The sequence below is a fragment of the Erinaceus europaeus genome, chromosome 16, assembly GCF_950295315.1.
Source record: "Erinaceus europaeus chromosome 16, mEriEur2.1, whole genome shotgun sequence".
NCBI lineage: Eukaryota > Metazoa > Chordata > Mammalia > Eulipotyphla > Erinaceidae > Erinaceus > Erinaceus europaeus.
This window is the reverse complement of record NC_080177.1, coordinates 26314579-26334571: the sequence shown is the minus strand read 5'-3', so window position 1 is coordinate 26334571 and position 19993 is coordinate 26314579. Positions and strand designations below refer to the sequence as shown.

Sequence of the window (19993 nt, the reverse complement as noted above, 5' to 3'; positions counted from 1 at the left end):
TAAACCATGCCTCCAGGAAGAAGTCCTTTTTTTTTGCTTATGTCTTAACATGATGCTTTCAAGTTGCATCCAAGATGAGCAAAGGAGATGACTTCATCATTTTTATCGACTGAATAGAATTCTATTCTGTATATCTGCTACAATTTTTTTGTTTTTAGTCACTCATTTGTCATTGGACATCTGGGTTACTTCCAAGTTTTGGCTAATACAAATTGTATTGCTATGAATATAGCTGTACAGAGATCTCTTTGAACAGGTTTTTTTTTTTCCCTTTGGATAAATCCCCAGAAGCAGGGTCATATGATAGGTGCAAATATACTGCTTTGAGAAATCTCCAGACTGTTTGCCACAAGGGTTGAATCTATTTTCATTCCCACCATCAGTGCAGAAGTATTCCCCCCCCCCATGTCCTTGTGAACATGTGTTGTTTCTGTCCTTTCTAATGTGTGGCACTCTCAAAGGTATAAAATGGTATCTTATCATTTTCCTTATTGTATTTTTCTGATAATCAGTGGCTTTGCTAACTCAAATATTTTTATGTGAAGAAACAAGGTAGAAGAAGTGGGAAGAAATGAGGTAGTAGATAATTCTAAGATTTATCCTAAAGACATCAGGGGTCTTTTACCTACCTCTTAACAGGGACAAAAGCACTCCTTTCTGTGGTCTGGGAGGTGGCGCAGTGGATAAAATGTTGGTCTCTCAGGCATGAGATCCTGAGTTCAGTCCCTGGCAGCACATGTACCAGAATGATGTCTGATTTTTTTCTCTATTTCCTATCCTTCTCATAAATAAATAAAGTTTTTTTAAAAAACACTCCTTTCTGTACCAAATGTCTCACACCGGAACATTTTCTAAGGGATGAAACAAAATCTCAATGCCTATTGGAGCATTAAGTTTGGGGTATTATGGAGCACAGAATTCATTATAGAGCCAATCATTCAGGCAAATGCCAAATAGAAATAGAATCATCCTATAGAGGCCATCTATGTCCAGAAGGACTTCCATAATTTCTTTGAGTTTAGTCTCTGTCTCACTTTCATGACAGAGTACTTTCTGAATGGTTGCAGGTATTGATATTGCTATTTAAGAAGTGCTGTATTTTGTGATGTCTTTCTCTTCCTTCTAGTCTGCAGATCATGCAGCAAATCATTTCAGGGAAGGGGAGTGATGAATCTTCAGTCGTGGAGCTCATTAAGGAAGCAGAGGAGATGAAGCAGAATCTGGTAAGAGGAGGAAAGGTATTCCAGGAAATGGAAGTGGCCTTGTGAACAGGGCTCACTTTGATTTTAGCAGTTGTACATGAAAGGACATACAGAAATTCCATCTCTAATAGCTGAAGCTCCAACATTGATAGCTCCTTGACTTAGAAAGTCCAGAATAATCCAAAGGAATGTAATATGATTTAGAATGAAGACTAGCTAAAGGAGAAATGAAAATTCTATTCCTTTAACTTGAAAACTTTTGGGAGGCCAGGAAATGGTTCACCCAGTCGGATGAACATCTTATATGTGAGGATCTGGCTTTAAATTCTTTACCACTGCAGGAAGCACAGGGGAAGCATCTTGAACATTGGAGTGGAGGTGTGGTGTTTCTCCTTTCTCTGACTCTCTCTCTCTCTCTCTCTGCCTTGCCCACAATCTATAAAAGAATAAAAATTCACCAAGAGTGTTGAAATTATGCAGGTGCAAAGCTCGAGAAAAAAATTCTGATGGCAAAAAGATATTTTTTAACCTGAGTTAGTGAATACAAACATATAACACTTCAGGAGGACTAGAAAACATCTATAAAAATAAAATAATTGTTTTTTTTTTAAAAATCTTCATATATAAATTCTTTCTCTGAAAGAAAATAATCATGAAGAGTCTTAAAAATGAGAAATTAGGGAGTCAGGTGGTAGGCCAGCGGGTTAAGTGCACATGGTGCAAAGCACAAGGACGGGCGTAAGGATCCCAGTTCAAGCCCCCAGCTCCCCACTTGCAGGGGAGTCTCTTCACAAGTGGTGAAGCAGGTCTGCAGTTGTCTATCTTTTTCTCCCCCTCTGTCTTCCCCTCCTTTCTCCATTTCTCTCTGTCCTATTCAACAATGACGACAACAATAAAACAACAAGGACGACAAAATGGAATAATAAATACAGAAAAAAATCTTTAAAAAAATGAGAAATTAGTAGTCTAAGTCTCAGAGAAATTGTCATATGTTAGGAACATCTTAAATGTTACGGATATGAAGAACTCCTTTATGCTAATACCTCACAACTATCGTCATTATTTAAAATTATTTTTATTATCATAGTCAAATTCGCTTCTCATGTGCATAGATCTGTGGTTAAGCCCATTCATTACCTTCCTGCACAGTTTGCTATATTCCTTCCCCGTATTATTTAGCAATTTCTCCCAACTACACTTTAATCCCTAGACAACCACATGTTTCTGTTTGCTTGGTTGTCCCCCTCAACAGGAAAGGAAAAACAAGATGCTTCGGAAGGAAATGGAGATGCTATGGAACAAGGTGGTGAGTCTCTAAGCTTCTCCAGATAGTAATGTCTTAGAGACCAGAATGCAAAGAATTTACTTTTCACCTGATCGAGATTCTCATTTTTTAATGTCTCCACACAATACCTCACTGTAATCCAAATGATCATTTAAAATAGTAAAATCATGTCACTCTTCTTATGAAAAACCCTTCATATCCACTCCTTATTGTGGAATAATCTGGTGCTTGATAGATTGGCATAATCCATTGGCTCTAGTCTCCTCTGATACAAGTGCTCCCATTGCTGCAAATCACCACACTGGTCTCCTTGTGGTTTCTCAAACATGCCAAAACCTTTCCTACCTCAAGACTCTTACTGTTCCAAACTGTCTCTCATACTTTGTGAGAACTATTATGATTATGGGGGGAGGAGAGGGCACAGGATTTTGGTGGAGGGAGGGTGTGAAATAACTAATAATAATTATTATTTTATTTTTAAAAAGGCTTTTGCCCTTGCTTGTCTTTATCTTTTTTTTTTTCCCCTAAGAGTTCTTGCTGGGGCTTGATATTATAATGAATCCATCACACCTCGTGGTCTTTTTTTTTCCTTATTTCTTTTTTATTTCATGTGACCCGGGGGGGGGGGGAGTTGTAGTACTGTTTGTGAAGCTTTCCACCCTGAGGGTGAGGATCAAGGACTTGAATGTAGGTCCTTGCACATGATAATGTGTATGCCAGCTGCATGTGCCGCTGCCTGGCCTCAACTATCTCCAGAAGTAATGCTATTTCCTCATGTTTGGCTCCTTCTCAACCTTCAGAAAGATTCTGCTTGTGGATACCATCTAAAATAGGATACCTCTTTCATGCAGCTATGTTTATATCCTCTATAGCACTTTTTTTTATTTATAAAAAGGGAACACTGACAAAACCATAGGATAAGAGTGGTACAACTCCACACAATTCCCACTACCAGAACTCCGTATCCCATCCCCTCCCCTGATAGCTTTCCTACTCTTTAACCCTCTGGGAGTATGGACTGCAGGTCATTGTGGGATGCAGAAGGTGGAAGGTCTGGCTTCTGTAATTGCTTCCCCACTGAACATGGGCGTTGACAGGTGGATCCATACTCCCAGCCTGCCTCTCTCTTTCCCTAGTATGATGGGGCTCTGGGGAAGCAAGCTCCAGGAAACACTGGTGGGGTCATCTGTCCAGGGAAGTCTGGTCAGCATCATGCTGGCATCTGGAACCTGGTGGCTGAAAAGAGAGTTAACATACAAAGCCAAACAAATTGTTGGCCAATCATGAACCCAAAATCTGGAATAGTGCAGATGAAAAGTTGGGGGGTCCTCCATTTTATAGATAGCTTGTAGGCATATTTTAGTTATATTCCAAAGGGCCTGTAGCTATACTAGGGTTTTTTTTTAATATTAGCTTATTTTAAAATTTACCGTTATCATTTTACTTGTTTCTTGTTTTCCTGCCATCCTCTGGAGTATAAACTCCTTAAGTATCTTGATTGCTTTGTACATAACTTAATTCCTAGCATATATTACAATCCTTGAAACATAGTAGACAATAAAAGTAAGTTGAATGAACAAGTAAAAGAGTATTTCATTCAAATTTCCCTATATTTTTGCAACACTTAAGATAACAATAGTTGGACTCTTTGCTGGAAAATCAGGCAGGTGTGGGAATTTCTTTATAGACTACAGTCCTTGGAACTTGGGTACTTTTTCACAAACTGAGAGGTAAGAACAGGTTGTGTCTTGTGATTTAAACAAGTTCATGGTGTGATCTCTGCTTCCTCATCTCACTTTTTCATGTCACAAGTAATTAGGGTCTTGTATTGAGATCTATTCCTAGTTCTCAGTGGCAGCTACAAAAATCTGTCCTGTGGCTTGTCAGAAGTTTTAGTTAGAGTTCTTGTGACAGGAAATGTGCCAACACTGTTTCTCTATCAAAATTCAGCTTCTCCAGAGCACCCAAAAGACATTTTTATAAGGGAGGTCCATATACCTAAGCTTATAATTGGTTTTTCCAAACCCATATTTTTTGACAGAAAAAGTAAAGAGCAACATGCCTAATTTTAAAAAATACAGGCTTTAAAATCCAAGAAATCTGGTTCAAATCCCAACTCTGTACTTTCCTACTTGTTCAATATTAAACAGTTTTCTCCACTATAAAATGGAAATAAAAAATAACCCTGTGAGGACTACATGAGAATGTTTATAATGCAAAAGTATGGCTAGGCAGAATATGTAATAAATAGTTTACAACAGAGATTGGCATATAGTAACAGTTCAGATAGTAGTTTGCATTTCTATAAGGATACTGTAGGGACTAAATGAAGAGACGTATTCCATTTTCACCCCCTTTGTTGTTACTTTTGTTGTTACAGTTGCAAGGGCTTTACTGCTCCAGGCCATCTTGTTTGTTTGTTTGTTTGTTTGTTTTCCAGCCATAAAGAAAAAAGACAGGTCTCAACTGGATAGCACACTGCTTTGCTATGTGTGCAAGCAAGGTTCTAGCTTCCACCACACTGAGAGAAACTTTGATGCTGTGGTATCTGTTTCTCAATCTACCTAGAATCTATCCACCCATCTGCCTATCTAAATTTTTTTTTGGAGAAAGAAATAGGAAAAACAAGAAATAGATAACAAGACTGAAGCTTCCCCTAGTACTATGGAGACCAAGAGCTTCAATTCAGGTCACATACATGGCAAAGCAGGCACTTTCTCAAGTGGGCTATCTTTCCAGTCCACTGGAACATGTGAATTCCTGAGAAGTTGCTGACTGGAAAGAACTAAAAGCCTTGACCCACACTGGTTTTCCATTTCCATCAGTAAGTTCTACTGGAGTAGATCCCCCACACATACCTAGTATTCATAGGGGATATATTCTAAGCTTTCAGTGGATGTTTGAAGCCATAGATAGTACCAAATCCTATACACACTATTATATATTTTTCCTATGATAAGATTTAATTTATGAATTATACACAATACTAAATTAATAATGATGACAAATAATAACTAGAATGATTTTATCACAATATACTATAATAAATAGCAAGTGAATTGGCTCTCTCAAATTATCATAGTATATGCACTTAATATTGCTGAACTACAGTTGACCTCAGACAACTGAAACCATGAAAAGTGAATAAAAGAGCTACTGAAATTTAAGCCTCCATCTCTCTACAGACATTCACAGAAGAACCCAGTGATCAACCAAAAGCACCACAGACAAAAAGCAAAGCAGATGTACAAGATGGAAAGGCAAGTTACCTGCATAGCACTTAGAATCTCCAAGTTGTTCTAACTACACAGCTAGAAATGGCCAGTGGACCAGGCTAATTTGGGTAGGCAGACAAGTAGACCTGGAGGGTATATTGGTTTTGCTGTTTGCTAAGACATTGAATTTCATTCCTGAGACCCTCTAATCCTTTATAAAAATAAAAATAAAAAACTTCTAGTTGTGTTTTATTTTATTATTTTTTATATATTTTTTAATCTTTATTTATTTATTAAATAGACACAGCCAGAAATTGAGAGGGAAGGGGGATAGACAGGGAGAGAGACAGACAGACAACTTCAGCACTGCTTCACAACTCGTGAAGCTTTCCCCCTACAGGTGGGGCCAGGGATTTGAACCTGGGACCTTGCTCACTGTAACATGTAAGCTCAACTAGGTGCTCCACCACCCTGCCCCAGACCCTCTAATACTTTAGCTCTGTTTTTTTTATCCTAGGTTTCTGAAGCCCCCTCAACACCTAGGAAGACCAAGAGTGAGACCAAGAAAACAAACTGCAAAGAAAGCAAAGGAGATAAGGAATGTAGTTTGACCTTTCTAATTGTAGTTGCTTTCATAGTGGTTAAGTTCTAAATTTCTCATGTATAAATAATTAGCTTGAGCTAAGGTGTGGTCCTGAAAGATGCACATTTTTATATGAGGCCTGGTTTCCCTTACAATGTTATATTTGAATCAGAGAGTGCTATTGCAAGTTCCTGAGAAATCATGTTAGGACAAAGTAGACATAGCTGTACTAACAATGATAACTCTGTAATAGCTATATGATGTCAAAACACTTGTTAATTTGTTTTTGAAAATTGATTTAGAGGCATTATGCTTGTATATAATCTTTCTGCAACCAACTCATTCATAGAAAGTGATCTTTAGTTTTAGAGAGTAGATTGTACAGGTGAGACCAATTAAGAGGACTGCAATTGAAACCAATTTATTACTAAATCGGTGACACCATATTTTTGCTAGAAAGCTTTGTTTTGCTTATTGAAAAAAAAAAACTGATGTCTGATCTCAATTTGCTTTGTCATCCAGAGGCTCTTTCTTCCACCAGGAAAAGCAACAGAAGAAAATGGAATGGGTCAGATATCAGGATCAAACCAATACCCTTCAGGTACTAAGGTCTTGCCAAGGTTGAACATGGAGTACTGTTTCATTCATGTAATACAGAGGCTTTAAATTCTATATAAGCAAAATCCCCTTATCTGGAATGTCAGCTGTCTTGCTGAAAGAAATAGATTATGGAAAAATAGCTGGTGAGACCTATCTCCAGTTTCACCTTCAATAACTTGTGATACATAGTATTGTTTCCTGCAGTCTTGCTTTTGATTTACTTAAAGTGTGGGGGGGGTGGGGAGTCACAGGTACATTCTGCTAAAGACTGAGCATGATGGGGTCATTAAAAAATAAATAAAAAAACTTCTGAGTAAGAAGGACCCGGGTAACTAAATTTAGAGAAGTCAAGACTACATAAGATGAGTAGTTTTGAAAAATGTTCTCTTGTAGAATAACTTCAATGGCAAAGTGATTGAGCTGAAAATTGAAGCCATGAGGAACTACCAAAAAGCCAATGACCTAAAATTATCACTGTACTTACAGCCGAATTTTGAGTCAAAGCAAGCATTTTTTAACCTCCCTTGCTCCCAAGGTAGGTAAAGCACTATAGACACATAATTTGAAAATTTGTAAACTTCGTCTATAAAGACTAAGTAATTATTATGTACTAAACATAGTCTATAACCGATTCATAGTTGGCACTTAATAAAATATTAGTTTCATGGTCCGGGAAGTGGCACAGTGGGTAAAGCATTGGATTCTCAACCATGAGGTCCTGAGTTCGATCCCCAGTGCCACATGTACCAGAGTGGTGTCTGGTTCTTTCTCTCCTCCTATCTCTCTCATGAATGAATGAATAAATAAATAAATAAATAAATAAATAAATAAATAAATAAAATATAATGTTAGTTTCTTTCTATCTCCTCTTTTCTAGAAACTAGAATAATTTTATCTCTTGAATCTTATTGGAATATATTCAACTGTTTTAGAACAAAAAGTGAAGGTGATAGGTATCTTATAGTGTTTCTAAATTTCACTACTATGAACATTTCTCTGGGAGTTTCTGCATACCTCCTCCCCTAAAAAAGACTTTGTCACATCATCACAGTTCACCATAGAACATAAATGAAAAAAGAATGAAGGACTGGGGTCTAATATCAGGGCAAATGAGCCGTTAAATTTTCAGAGATCTATCAATCTGAACTCTAACTTTAAAAAGAGCCATGCAATGTAAATTTATGACCAATGTTTTATCCATAAAGAACTCGAACAACTTACAAAATCACACATAACATGCAGCACTAGATAATAAATGAGTAAATCAAGGCAAAGTGGAAAAAAAATTAACTGGATCACTGCTCAGCTCTGGCTTATGGGGGGCTAGTGTTTGAACCTGGGAGCTCAGAGTTCCAGGCATGGAAGTCATTTACATAGCCATTATACTGACTCCCCAGTCCAACAAAAATAAACACTAAGTAAATATCTGAAAATGCGCTACGGATTTATTACATAATAGTTGGCAGGGACAGACTTCTAATTTGATTATGAAATTCCTAGAGAAAAAAAATATGGACTTCTTACAATGTCCATAGAGTAGCAATAAACCAACTGCTCAGGAGACCAGAGAGAAATTTATCCTCCAGGTCCTAATCTTGGGAACACAACACTCTAGTGTGTTAACTGTAGTCAGACTCTAACAATACATCAAAAAAAAAAAAATGGGGAGTGGTGTGAGGTAGGCGGTAGTGCAGTGGGTTTAAGCACACTTGGTGCAAATCTCACCAGCCCAAGGATCCCTGTTGAAGCCACCAGCTCCCCAGCTGCATGGAGGTAGCTTCACAAGCGGTGAAGCAGGTCTTCCAGTGTCTTTCTCTCTCCCTCTCTGTCTTCTCCTCCTCTCTCAATTTTTCTCTGTCCTATCCAATAACAACAACAACAAGGGCAACAAAATGGTAAAAAACAGCTTCCAGGAGCAGTGGATTCGTACTGCAGGCACCGAGCCCCAGTGATAACCCTGGAGGCAAAAACAATTCCAAATAACTTTATTGAGGGAAATGCTGAGTTGTAACTGTTGTCAAATGAGTACAGTTTCTTATCTTCCTGTGCTAGGTAGGCTGTGTGCCGCATCCACCACCAACAACTGAAATCTTCCTCAGTTATGATGCGCTGGGTCCCCACCCACCCGTCTTCCTTATTTTTTTTGCCTCCATGGTTATTGCTGGGGGTTGGTGCCTGAACTACAAATCCACTGCTCTTAGAGGCCTTTTTTTTTTCTTTTTTGTTTTGTTACTGGATAGGACAGAGATAAATTGAAAGAGGAGAGGAAGATAGAAAGGGAGAGAAAAAGACAGATACCTGCAGACCTACTTCACTGCTCATGAAGCATCCCTGCTGGAGGTGGGGAGTGGGGGCTCAAACCCAGATCCTTGCTCGGGTCCTTGTGCTTAGTACTATGGGTGCTCAACTGGGTGTGCCACTGCCTGCCTTCCCTTTCTTCCTCTAAAGTAATTTTGTATTAGTTTCTTCTAGTGTTTGCCCTTCTTCCGTAGCCAGTCAACAGCGTCAGGTTGAGCCTGATGTAAAGTTTCGAGACCTCCTTTGAATCTGGAGAGGTGGCAGTCGTTGACTATGTGGGTCATAGTCTGTCTGTAGCCGCAGGGGCAGTTCGGGTCATCTCTGGCTCCCCAGCGATGGAACATAGCGCGCACCGGCCATGGCCTGTTCGATAGCGATTGAGGAGGGCCCAATCATAACGTGCTAGGTCAAAGCCGGGTTGACGCTCGCAGGGGTTTGTGATGAGGTGTTTGTTCTTGACCTCAGCTGACTGCCAACTCTGTTTCCGAGAGACTGGAACAGAGAAGTTCAGTGTAGGCATAGGGGACCAGATTGGGTGACGAGACGTCAAGCGTTGCACAGAGTGGGCGAAGATATCCGCGTATATTGGCAGGTCCGGTCGAGCGTAGACGTGGGAAATGAACTTAGATGATGCCGCATCCCGACGAATATCTGGCGGGGCGATGTTGCTAAGAACTGGCAGCCATGGAACCGGGGTGGAACGGATGGTTCCAGAAATTATCCTCATGGAGGAATATAATTTGGAATCGACCAAGTGGACATGGGGGCTATGGAACCATACTGGGGCACAGTATTCTGCAGTGGAATAGCATAATGCCAGAGATGATGATCGTAGTGTGGAAGCGCTCGCGCCCCATGAGGAGCTGGCCAGTCTTGCAATGATGTTATTCCTCACGCCTACCTTTGCTGCAGTTTTTATGAGATGATCGTGAAATGACAGAGTGCGATCGAGAGTAACGCCAATATAGACATCTCCAAAACTCTCTCCCTTTACACTGTCTAACTGGAAGACGCTTTGAAGAGGGTTAAACCGGGAACAGCTGCTGGCTATGATAACATCACCCCAGAACTCATTCTTAACCTGGGTCCCGCGGCAAAGAAGTGGCTCGCTTCATTCTTGTCCCACATCTTGGAATCTGAGTCTATGCCCAAAGTTTGGCGTCGTGCGAAGATTATAGCAGTTTTGAAACCAAAGAAAGACCCAACACTGGCTGCCAGCTATAGACCAATTTCTCTCCTCTCTGTGTGTTACAAACTCCTTGAGAGGCTGCTTCTGTCACGTATTTCTCATCTTACAGAGAAATTCCTATCACCTGCCCAAGCTGGTTTCCGCCCAGGAAGATCTACCTGCGAACAAGCCCTGGCCCTCTCAACTTACATTGAAAATGGATTCCAGAAGAATTTAAAGACGGGTGCTGTCTTTGTTGATCTCACAGCAGCCTATGACACAGTCTGGCACCGTGGTCTCCTAGTCAAAATCTCAAGATGCCTGCCTCCATGGGTGGCCAACACTATATCGTTTCTTCTCCAAAACAGAAGATTTCGGGTGCATCTGGGTGACAAGTCTAGCAGATGGAGACTTGTCTCAAGTGGCCTCCCCCAGGGCTCTGTTCTGGCTCCTATGCTATTTAATATTTACATCAATGACCTCCCAGAAACTTCTTCAAGGAAGTTCATCTACGCCGATGACATCTGCTGTGCAACTCAGGCATCCAAGTTCGACATCCTCGAGGAAACACTCACGAAAGACATGTCTCTGATATCTGATTACTGTAAAAAATGGCGACTAATCCCTAGCACTGCAAAAACAGTATCATCTGTTTTCCATCTACACCATGCCTCGGCCTCGCGTGAGCTTAATGTGCAGCTTGGTGATACGAGAATCTGGCATGAAGCCCAGCCAGTCTATATTGGCGTTACTCTCGATCACACTCTGTCATTTCACGAACATCTCTGTGAAACAGTGATCTGGTGTCTCTCCCTGTCTATCTGTCTATCTGGTTGTGTCTCTAAGTACACAGAATAAAAAATAAAGTTGAGTTAATGAGCTAACTTAGCAGTTTCACACATATGTGAGGTCTGATTCATTACCTGTGCTGCATAAAAATATTGACACTAGTTTTCTTTAAAACTTTCTTCATCTTGATAATCTTTACTTCCTAATAAAGATAAAAGTCTCAGGCTTCAACATCTTATCAGAACAGTAAAACTTTGTTTTCTGTATGCTTATATTAAGCTTATTTTCTGCTATGGGAAATTATATGATTTTTCATATAAAACAGTAATAGGAGGTCCACTTGTTAAAGTGCGCATGTTACATATGTGAGGACCCAAGTTCAAGCCCCTGGCCCCCTCCTGCAGAGGGGAAACTTCACAATTTGGTAAAGCCCTGCTGCAGGTGTGTCTCTTTCTCTCATGTTCTTTCCCCTCTCCTCTCTCTGGATTTATTTCTGTCTCTATTAGAAAAATAAAACAGTAATATGAATTTTATTTTTAAGTAATTCATTCAGGAAAGTATGAATTTAATCTTGTGGTTGGGAGATAGCTCATCTGGTAGAGTACATTCCATACAGTGCATGAGGCCCTGGATGTGAGTTCTAGTATCACATGGGAGCACTATGGACGACATCAGGGGAGCTCTATGGATGGTGGTGGTGCTACACTGTGTCTCTTCTCTCTGTCCCTCTTCCTAAAAAAATAAAGAATGGTGGAGGAGGGGATAGCTTAGTGGTTATGCGGATTCTCATGCCCGAGGCTCTGAAGATCCAGGTTCAGTTCCCTGCACCCCCATAATCCAGAGCTAAATAGTGCTCTGGAAAAAAAGAAAAAGAAAGAAAGAGAAAGAAAGGAAGAAAGACATACTGGAAAATTGGATTAAGTAGACTAACAGTATTGTGCATGAGTCCCTAGGTGTCTTCCCAGTGCTACATAAATAAAAGTCAATCTAAACTGAAAATATTTTATAGATAATTGTTCCAGTGGCCCAGAAGCTGGAAAGCCTTGAGACCCATTAAACTATCATATGACTACTGGTAATCCTTTAGCATAATAATCTTAAAGAATCCCTCTATGAAAACAGCCATTTCTTTTCACTAATCACTATGATTATGAGTAGGTCAACATAAAAAAAAAAATTAAGATTTGAGGGCTGATAAAACAGCTCATCTAGGAAGGTGCTTTGAAATGCTTATTGACCCAGGTTTGGGCCCTGGGTATATCACACAGAAGTACTACAGCACAGGGAGAAGCTTTAATTTGGTGGTTCCTCCTCCTCCTCTTCTTCCCTCCTCCTCCTTCTCCTTCTTCTTCTTCTTATCTATCTATCTATCTATCTATCTATCTATCTATCTGAAAACGTTGACCTGGAGCTGTGAAGTCTCGGAAAAAAAAAAAGGTAAACTGTGAATCTGTTAGATTTTAGGTCTACTTGGGTTCTGTTATGTTAGATAAATAAATTGGCCTATAGTCACTGCTCAGTCACTGTGCAACTGATAAACACAGGGCAATGGGTCACTCATGCTTTACCTATATTCATATCTAGCAACTAAACAGTTTAGCGCCGTATCACAAATCTCTAGAAGCTAAGGGTGAGGGTGTAGATGTGTGAGCTAGTTTCTAGTTCAAAACTGACTCATGTTTTGCATGTTAAGGAAAAAAAATCTTCTGAGATAATAGAGTTAAATGTAACAATTCACTACTGAGAAATCATGGATCCATTTGAATTGTCAGCTGTGGAATTGTAGTCTCTTGATGGTATGAATCCCTCAAAACAACCTTGAGCTAATTTTGAATGAAATAAAGCGGGGTTATGTTCCCATAACCTTCCTCTCCTCTAGCTGCTTAATTCATATCTTAATGACTTTATATTGCTTCTGGTTGCATTCCAGGTTCCTATTAGAGAAGATAATCACAAGCTTTTTGCTGAATGGTGCTTATCAAAATGTCAGTTAAAAAATATAAATAGAACACTAGTGAAGGATGGACCCTCTAGATTTTATAAATTTTACATATGGATCAAATCATACTAATAGCCTTATGCACCTGGACCAAACAATTTTGAGTTGATTAATCACTTAAAATTTTTAATAATTTCTTGTTCTATTTTGTCCCAGTAGACATATAAAAGCATAGTAAATTTATTTTAGAAATATTTTTGAATCACAGCAGAGAATTATTATTAAATTGAAAATGAAAAAAAAGAAAATGCATCCTCCTAAATGAGAGAAGACATTTGCATACCACTCGTGATAAAAGAATAATATCCAAGGTATATTAAGAACTCATAGAATTGATTAACAATCACAAAATGATCTCATTAAAAAAATGGATGAACTGAGTAGACACTATCCAAAGCCAACAAGCACAGGAAAAAATGTTCAATATGTCACATTATCAGGAAAATGCAAATAAAAATCACAATGAGATACCCCATCAAACCACTGTCAGAAGCAACAAGTGCTGGTGATGATGTGGAGAAAGAGGAATGCCTGTACACTGTTGGTAGTGTCCAAACCCTAAGGAAAACAATTTGGAGCTATCTCAGCTTCCTAAAATAGCTTACTATACCACCCAGAAATCCCACCTCTAGGCATCCGTCCATAAAACACAAAATCATTAATCTGAAAGGGTATATTAATACCTATGTCCATTTAGTGTTATTCATTGAAGTTGGAATATAAAAGCAACCCAAGTACCAATGACAGATGAGTGTATAAAAAGGGTGATGTGTATGTGTGTATAATAGACTACTATTCAAATTTAAAACAGAATGAAAAGTTTTCTCTAAATAAAACATATATGGAGCTGGAGGTAGTTATGCTAAGCAAAATAAACCAGAGGAGAAGAACAAGCACTGGCAGATCTCACTCATATGTGGGAAACAAGGAAAGAAAGTCAAACAAAAACAAACTCTGAAATTCTGACACAAAATTGAGGTCACCAAGTGGAAGGGAAGAGGAGGAGAATTTCAAGTGGACAGTGAGAGAGGCATCTTATGAGCTGGGCATGTGAAATGGTAACACAATCTGATGACAGGTGAGATTGTACCCTTAAAACATGTACAGTCTTTAGAAACTGACTTTACTTCAATTTTCAAAAAAAGTGTATTGTTACATAAGAGAACTGAAACATGAACTTGGAAAAACAAAAAAGGTAGTCAACCAATAAGTATGGCAATTATTCTTAAGGGAAAGCAGTGGGGAACATAACTTGGGTAATGGGAATGGTATAGAACTATACTTCTATTATCTTATTCCTCCACGAGGATAATTTCTGGAACCATCGTTCCACCCCGGTTCCATGGCTGCCAGTTCTTAGCAACATCGCCCCGCCAGATATTCGTCGGGATGCGGCATCATCTAAGTTCATTTCCCACGTCTATGCTCGACCGGACCTGCCAATATACGCGGATATCTTCGCCCACCCTGTGCAACGCTTGACGTCTCGTCACCCAATCTGGTCCCCTACGCCTACACTGAACTTCTCTGTTCCAGTCTCTTGGAAACAGAGTTGGCAGTCAGCTGAGGTCAAGAACAAACACCTCATCACAGACCCCTGCAAGCGTCAACCCGGCTTTGACCTAGCACGTTGTGACTGGGCCCTCCTCAATCGGTATCGAACAGGCCATGGCCGGTGCGCGCTATGTTCCATCGCTGGGGAGCCAGAGACGACCCGAACTGCCCCTGCGGCTACAGACAGACTATGACCCACATAGTCAATGACTGCCACCTCTCCAGATTCAAAGGAGGTCTCGAAACTTTACATCAGGCTCAACCTGACGCTGTTGACTGGCTACGGAAGAAGGGCAAACGCTAGAAGAAGAACTGTTTCACACTGTCTATGCTTTGCTTTGGTGCTGCTCAGAGTGCTCCCACATGGTACTGGGGAATAAACCCAGAGCTCTGTGAACAATAAGGCCTTCAAGCCAGCTCCCAAACTCAACATCAAATTAAAATTTTAGGCCTGAGGAGATAGCATAATGGTTATGCAAATGACTTTTCATGCCTGAGGCTCTGAGCTCCCAAGTTCAATCCTCAGCACCACCATATACTAGAGTTCAGCAGTGGTCTGGTAAAAAAAAAAAGTTTTTCCTTGATGCTATGAAGCCTGAAATTTTAATAATTTATGACTGTTTTTTAAGATAATGTTTTAAAGTTGCGGTTTTAATTTTTTAATTTTTATTTGATAGAACAGAGAGAACTCGAGGAGGTAGGGGAGATGAGGAGAGAGGAAGAGAGATGCTTGTAGCACTGCTTCATTGCTAGTGAACATTCCCCTCTGCCAAGTGGGGACTAAGGGCTTAAACCTGGGTCATCAAACATTGTAGCATGTATGCTTAAACAGGTACACCACTCACCACTCCCATTACTGTGGTTTACAGAATCTGATACTATGTCCTAGAACCTTCTAAATTGCTGCCTGAAAATTATTTATTTAGAAATAGTAGTTTCATGGTGTGAGTGGGAAGGGATCTAGCTAGATACATGAGTTGCAGACCTTCAACTGAAGCTAACTAATTAAATGACCAGGGCTTGATATTTCTTTTCTGTTTTTAATATATATACAACAGTCATGATATATATTTTTAAAATTATGTTGAGAACATATGATCTTATGTAACTTTCACACTAATTCTGAAGTTAACACAGAACAAAGAGTTCAGAGATGTCAGTTTTTGACTCCATATTCAAAGCTTATCTTCTAGAATATGCTATAAAATTATCAAATATGTGGTGTTTATATGACTCTCCTTCCTTTAAATGCTATTATTTGAATCTGAAATTATCATTGTTTAATGTATAATTTTCCCAATGAAGAATTATTCCCTAAGGCAACTTGCTAAGTAGGTAGTTTACAAAAAAAAAAAAAGGGTTGACAGACATGTAATTCAGCATTTATTCCAGTAGGTGGCACCAGTCACATCCAGCCTTCTAGTCCACAAATAGTGGTAATTTAGAAAATGTGAAATACTGTTGAAGGCATTGGCCTTCTACTACCCACAGGACAAATATACTATATAAATAAATAAAATGAATAAGTAAAAGTAACTATTGACATTTTATGCCATGTTCTTTGGCACCACCGTATATTTCTGGGAGCCTTAATTAGATCATATTATATTCAGTATTCTGTTGCACAACCTTTACCAACTATCACTCATCTTCCTGAACTGCAGCGTCCTCCACTCCTAAAATGACTACTCTCCAATTCCTCCTAATACTGTTTGTTTTTGCTTTATTGCCACTATAATATCACTAGGACCTTGTCCCTGCACGTTGCATCCACTGCTCACAGAGACCTTTTTCCATTGCTTGTTTTATGGATAGAGACAGGGATAAATTGAGAAGGAAAGGGGATATAGAGGGGAAAAGAGAAAGACATTTTCAGTACTGCTTAACCTTTCATGAAACTTCCCCCCTGTAGATGAGAACCCAGGGTTTGAACACAGGTCCTTGTACATGGTTATGTGTGCACTTTACTGGGTACACCACTGCCTAATCCCTTATATTGTTTTTTAATTTTATTTATTTATTTATTATTATTATTAACCAGAGCACTGCTCAGCTCTGGCTTATGGTGGTGCAGGACATTGAACCTGGGACTTTGGAGCCTCAGGCATGAGAGTCTCTTTGCATAATCTTTATGCTCTCTACCCCCACTTTCTTTTGTTTTGTTATTGTTGTTTTGTAGACTTTTGGAACACTGAATTTCCAGCTAGGAGTGATAGGAAAATAGTTCACTTGGTAAAGCATATGCCTGACAGTGCATGAAACCCTAGGTTCAAGCCCCTGCATCACGTGAGAGCACCTTGGGGTGCACCAGGGGATCACCAGGATAGTAGTGATGGTGTAGTCTCTCTCTCATCTCTATCATTCCCCCTTCCCGCTCTTTCTCTAAAATAAAGAATAAAAATATTGGCTCTAGGACATCACTCAACAGTAGCATTAATCATGTTCAAGGCTCTGGGTTCATTCCCAGGTGCTAAAAGAAAAAAAAATAATAAAGGGGGGGAGTTGGGCAATTACATAAAATGTACTGACAGTGTTCCCAGATAGTGTTCCTTTTCTCTTAGTTTCAAAAGAGCAAATTTCACAACTTGTCTTAAACAAAGAGTGGAATGTAATATTGGACATGCCTGTCTGGAAATCAGAGTATAGGTACTTCTGCTCTAAGCATTTCCAAATAGAATGAAGGCTTTCTTTCTCCTATACCTCTTAGCCAAAAATCCCTCTTCCCAAATCAACTGTCCTGTGAGCTAGTTGGCTGCATTGCAGTGGGGTGATTTATTTGGTTGGGAAAATACTACTGTTAATACCATGCTAATATTACTGACTTGGTTACACTTCAAGCAATCCCTACTTGGCAAATTCCCTTGAGGCTCTGGTTGTAGAATTGCTGTATCTGTTTAGCATACTGTATCACCTAGGCTCACAGAAAAGGAAAACATTTTATAGCTAGGTGAAATCTCTCCTTCCAGTCTTGCCAGAGATTGGTCACATTAGAAGGGACTAACTACTCCCTTCCTGTGTAAAATTGCAGCTTAAATCCAGTTGGATGACTGCCCTTCCCAGGCTTCTAGAGTCAAGAGGTCAGTCCCTGACCTGGGGAGCAAACTATTTCAGAAATCACAGATACAAAACAATCTCTACATTCATTTAACTTTCCCATCACACCTGCTGTTTAAAGAAACTTCAGTAATAACAGCCTTAGTTTTTATCTCCTCCCCTTTCCCTTAATTTCCATCTACCCTCCCCCCACCAAAAAGACAAAGCAAACAAACACACTCTTAACATTTCCTCAAGCTATTTAAGAAGAAACTGAAGGCTGAAATGTGAATATTTTGTTACACTTATGGAAGTCCAGTAAATTGTGAAATGAATACTCTTGAGATCTTATTTACTGTATAATTCCTCTGTTCTGAGAGCAAGTCATTCTTCCTAGCTTTAACTTTTACCTCACTTTAGCATTACTCTTCTTAAGAGCCGAACTATGCTCCCACAGGTGCAACTGAAAAGAAAATAGTAGTGTTAAGCTAAAATGGTGAAGGGCAGGAGCGGAAACCCACAGCTAGCTTAAATCTGGGTCCTTGATAAATAGGATGATTCTTAAACAAAGGTTTTTTAAAGCTTTGAGTCAACTTGAACCTTTTTGAAAGTCAAAGTTAGGCTTATGGTATTGGTAGGTTATGAAGTTAATTTCTAAACCAGGTCATTCTTTCACTTCCCATAAAATCCCACAGAAATCAAGAGAGAGAATAAAGTTCTTTTATAATAATAAAAATTATTTTAAATGTCATTACAATTTATAAAAATATAATGTTAAAAGTTAAAAAATAATTGCATGGTAATCTTAATAATATTGACATTCAGTGGGTGACAATAGATTCCCGACTTGTTTGTACCATACATCCAGGAGAGTAGCAAGGGCAGGCAAGCTGAGTATTTAGCAAATAGAGGATAGCCAGTTAAATCTGAATTGTACATAAACGTGATTTTTTTAGCATAAATATGTTCCATGCACATTTGTCTTAAAAAATGTTGTGTTTGCTGAAATCCAGGTTTTCCTATGTTTTAGTTTGACAATCCTAACCTTGAATAGATTCACTACAAAGCCCATTTAGAAAACTATACAATTCCCCATCCTTTTCCTAGCCAGTGCCTATCACTCTCTGCCTCTTTTTTCTCTTCCCTGCCTTATCTTTTTATTTGTACTCTACTATCTATAGCTGTACATTTTGTGCAACACACATCTGGATTATTGGAGGATGTGTGTGTGTGTGTGTGTGTGTGTGTGTGTGTGTGTATGTGTGTGTACATACACAAGTTATCATCCCATTTCTTTTAAAAGTTGTATTAGAAGTGCATTTTGTAGATTCTCAAAATGCTTTCGATTTGCCTACAACCCACAAATGATTTTTTTCCCTGTGGGATATGAGCTCTCAACAGAAGAAGAAAGAAAGAAAGAAAAAGAAAAAAAAGTTATGCTGGTACCTGAATCAGTCCTGTAGTTATGCAAGTATATGATAGTATGATGAATGTTAATAGCTTTGCAACTCAACTTTTTTTTTTGCTTTTTTCTCTTAATGGAAGCTCTCATTTTTCCCAATGTATGATTCTTAAACAAAGGTTTTTTAAAGCTTTGAGTCAACTTGAACCTTTATGAAAGTCAAAGTTAGGCTTATGGTGTTGGCAGGCTATGAAGTTAATTTCAAAACCAGGTCATTCTTTGACAGGTACTGTCACTATGGGTACTCCAACTATGGTCAGAGCAACCGCAAGCAGAAATCAGCTTAATGTAGTAAGTACTACTTTTCTTTCTCCTATACAAATCATTAAAAAAAAAAAAAAAGTGATGCAGGGTGGGCTGGGTGGTGGTGCACCTGGTTGAGCACACATGTTACAATGATCAAGGACCCAGGTTCAAGCCCCTAGTCCCCACATGCAGGGAGAAAGCAAGAGGTGAAGCAGTGCTGCAGGTGTCTCTCTGTCTCTCTCCCTATCTCTCCACTCCTCTCAATTTCAATCCAATAAATAAAGATAATAATTTTTTAAAAAGTGGTGCAGGAGATGGAACATAAGTTTCACACATGCACTCTACCATTGGGTCGCCTCCCAAGTGAAATGTTTAAATTCTCTATTTCTTGTTGTTGCAGGTGAGTCATTGCCCTAGACTGACATTTTTCAAACATAGAGAGATGGAGAGAAAACGGCATCCCCCAAAATGGTGGAGACCATGGTCAAACTAGTTCTCATACATGGCAAAACTGGCACCCTACTTTGCAGGATTTTTATTTTGACCAAAGCACTGCTCA

General features: G+C 39.2%; 1 protein-coding gene across 1 annotated transcript in view; it reads left to right on the top strand.

Moving 5' to 3' along the window:
- The window catches only part of CCDC196 (coiled-coil domain containing 196), a 31589-nt gene that overhangs the window by 10939 nt on the left and 657 nt on the right, over positions 1-19993 (top strand). The window contains 8 exon segments of the mRNA XM_060174135.1: positions 1127-1223; positions 2455-2508; positions 5673-5747; positions 6220-6273; positions 6275-6304; positions 6808-6886; positions 7279-7420; positions 19415-19479. Of these exon segments, the coding sequence (XP_060030118.1) occupies positions 1127-1223; positions 2455-2508; positions 5673-5747; positions 6220-6273; positions 6275-6304; positions 6808-6886; positions 7279-7283 (394 nt within the window). The 3' untranslated portion in view covers positions 7284-7420; positions 19415-19479.